Source organism: Oncorhynchus gorbuscha, linkage group LG10, assembly GCF_021184085.1.
Source record: "Oncorhynchus gorbuscha isolate QuinsamMale2020 ecotype Even-year linkage group LG10, OgorEven_v1.0, whole genome shotgun sequence".
Lineage (NCBI taxonomy): Eukaryota > Metazoa > Chordata > Actinopteri > Salmoniformes > Salmonidae > Oncorhynchus > Oncorhynchus gorbuscha.
In genome coordinates this window covers 25,341,510-25,344,009 of record NC_060182.1, presented here as the reverse complement: position 1 = coordinate 25,344,009, position 2,500 = coordinate 25,341,510, and the positions used below count along the sequence as shown (strand labels likewise).

Genomic DNA, 2,500 nt, shown 5'->3' with positions numbered 1-2,500 from the left:
CTGCAGAAATGTTTTGGTACCTTTCCCCAGATCTGTTCCTCGACACAATCCTGTCTCGGAGCTCTCCGGACAATTCTATCAACCTGTCATCTATAAGTCTTTGCTAGGTAAAGCTTCTCCTTATCTCAGCTCACTGGTCACGATAACACCCACCCGTAGCACGCACTCCAGCAGGTATATTTCACTGGTCATCCACAAAGCCAACACCCCCTTTGGCTGCCTCTCCTTCCATTTCTCTGCTGCCAATGACTGACTGGAACAAATTGCAAAAATCGCTGAAGCTGGAGACTTATATTTATTTCCCTCGCTAACTTTAAACATCAGCTAACCGATCGCTGCAGCTGTACATAGCCCATCTGTAAATAGCCCATCCAATCTACCTACCTCATCCCCATATTGTTTTCATTTACCTTTCTTCTCTTTTGCACTCCAGTATTTCTATTTGCACATCATCATCTGCACATCTATCACTCCGGTGTTAATTTAGCTAAATTGTAATTACTTGCTACTATGGCCTATTTATTAACAGGATGTACCTGAGCTCAATTTCGAGTCTCATAGCAAGGGGTCTGAATACTTATGTAAATAAGGTAAAAACCTGTTTTCGCTTTGTCATTATGGGTTATTGTGTGTAGATAGAAAAGGACATTGTTTTTATTTAATCCATTTTAGAATAAGGCTGTAACGTAACAAAATGTGGAAAAGGGGAAGGGGTCTGAATACTTTCTGAATGCACTGTATGTGCCATTTAGCAGATGCTTTTATCCAAAGCAACTTGGTCATGAGTGCATACTTTTTACCTCTGGGTGGTCCCGGGAATCAAACCCACTACCCAGCATTACAAGTGCCATGCTCTACCAACTGAGCTAAATTGTATGGTTATTACTAAATAGATCTAGCTATGTTCATGCTATATATGTGCTCTATTTAGAGGCTCACTCGATAGAGGCCCCCACTCATGAATATTCAAATGTCTGGGCAGACAAACACTGTTCAAACAAATTGGTCTCCCAGAAAAACATCAAGAATGATCTGTGCCAAATTGATTAATTGTAGAAAGCGGTTGTGCATCTCCTAATTAGTTTACCCTCGCTTATTTGATTTAAATCACAGAAGATGTCATAACTTCTCTTCCTTTTCCCCTTTCATTCAGGGTGGAGCCATTTCCATTCTGACGGCGTGTGAACGACCTAATGACTTTGCCGGTGTGGCTCTGATTGCTCCTATGGTCAAGATGAACCCAGAATCTGCCACACCCTTCAAGGTGGGTTTCACCCGTACAAATATGCTTTACTTGCTGCTCACCCACCATCCTCCCAATAACTTGAACGAGGATGTCCGTTCTGGGATATCTAGTTCTATGGTTTCACCTGCACCCAGTCCCTTCTCATTTAGCGGGTCACCAATGTCTACAGATCCATACAACTCAGTACCATACCGTTTGTTTTTACAACTACTTAACCACTGACCAGAGCTGTATTAGTTCCCTACATTCCTTTGTAATCACTGGGGATTTCCTTATTTGTTGTCTACAGGTGTTCCTGGCTAAAGTCCTAAATCACATGGTGCCTAGTCTCTCTCTGGGCTCTATTGAGTCTAAATGGGTTTCACGGGACCAAAAACAGGTTAGACTGATCTATGGAGTGTGTGTGTGTGTGCATGCTTGCGTGTGTGTACATACATCCGTGCGCAAATACATGAAGCAGATGTTTAGGATGTAGAAGTTAGAGTTAAAGAGTTGATTTAGTCGCAAAGGACAACGTGATTGAATGAAGAGAGTTGGAGATGAGGCTGGATAGGAGCCCATATGTCTGGGTTTGTGTGTTGTGTATGTTTTGCCGTTTCAAAGGCTGCTCCACAATAGAGTCTTGACTGAGATCCAGGCCTAGGGATTTGTCACGTCGTCCAGTTCTCTGTTTACACCCAAAGTTACCCTTAAACAAGGGAAGCAACAGACAACAATGGTATCGGGCTCTCACCCTTCCCTCCTTTCACAACCTGTTATGTTGAGGAAATGCACTTATCACAACAAAGGCAGGTGCAGGTCTGGTGTCAAGCTTCTAGACAGAAAATAGGTTCTCCATTTTCTTATTATTCAAAGCACCGGGATATGGCCTGAGATAAACTACAGCAGTGAGTGTTATATACTGGACACAATGTATTCAGGCCAGATCTTGTAGAGTAGTATTTGCATCATGTGTCAATATTGAGAACGCCAAGTACCCCACAGGCTATCAGTGAACGTCTAGAGGAAATCAAACATGCTCAGTGGTCACTCAACGGTCCCTTCCTTTACCCTGCAGGTTGAGGCGTATGACAATGACGAGTTGAACTATCACGGTGGGCTGCGTGTGTCATTTGGCATGCAGCTGATGGGCGCGGTGGCGCGGATCGAGAGGGAGGTCCCTGCCATCACCTGGCCCTTCCTGCTTCTCCATGGTGACGACGACAAGCTGTGTGACATTAGAGGGTCCCAGATGATGTTTGACATGGCCCAGAG

General features: G+C 44.0%; 1 protein-coding gene across 3 annotated transcripts in view; it reads left to right on the top strand.

The window, feature by feature from the left end:
• Positions 1-2,500, top strand: part of LOC124045749 (monoglyceride lipase-like) — a 28,992-nt gene that overhangs the window by 15,153 nt on the left and 11,339 nt on the right. For all 3 annotated transcript variants that reach the window (XM_046365329.1, XM_046365330.1, XM_046365328.1), the window contains 3 exons: positions 1,154-1,264; positions 1,536-1,625; positions 2,304-2,500. The exon at positions 2,304-2,500 is cut by the window's right edge and continues 19 nt beyond it. In XM_046365329.1, coding sequence (XP_046221285.1) covers positions 1,154-1,264; positions 1,536-1,625; positions 2,304-2,500 — 398 coding nt within the window. The remainder of the gene's footprint in view (positions 1-1,153; positions 1,265-1,535; positions 1,626-2,303) is intronic.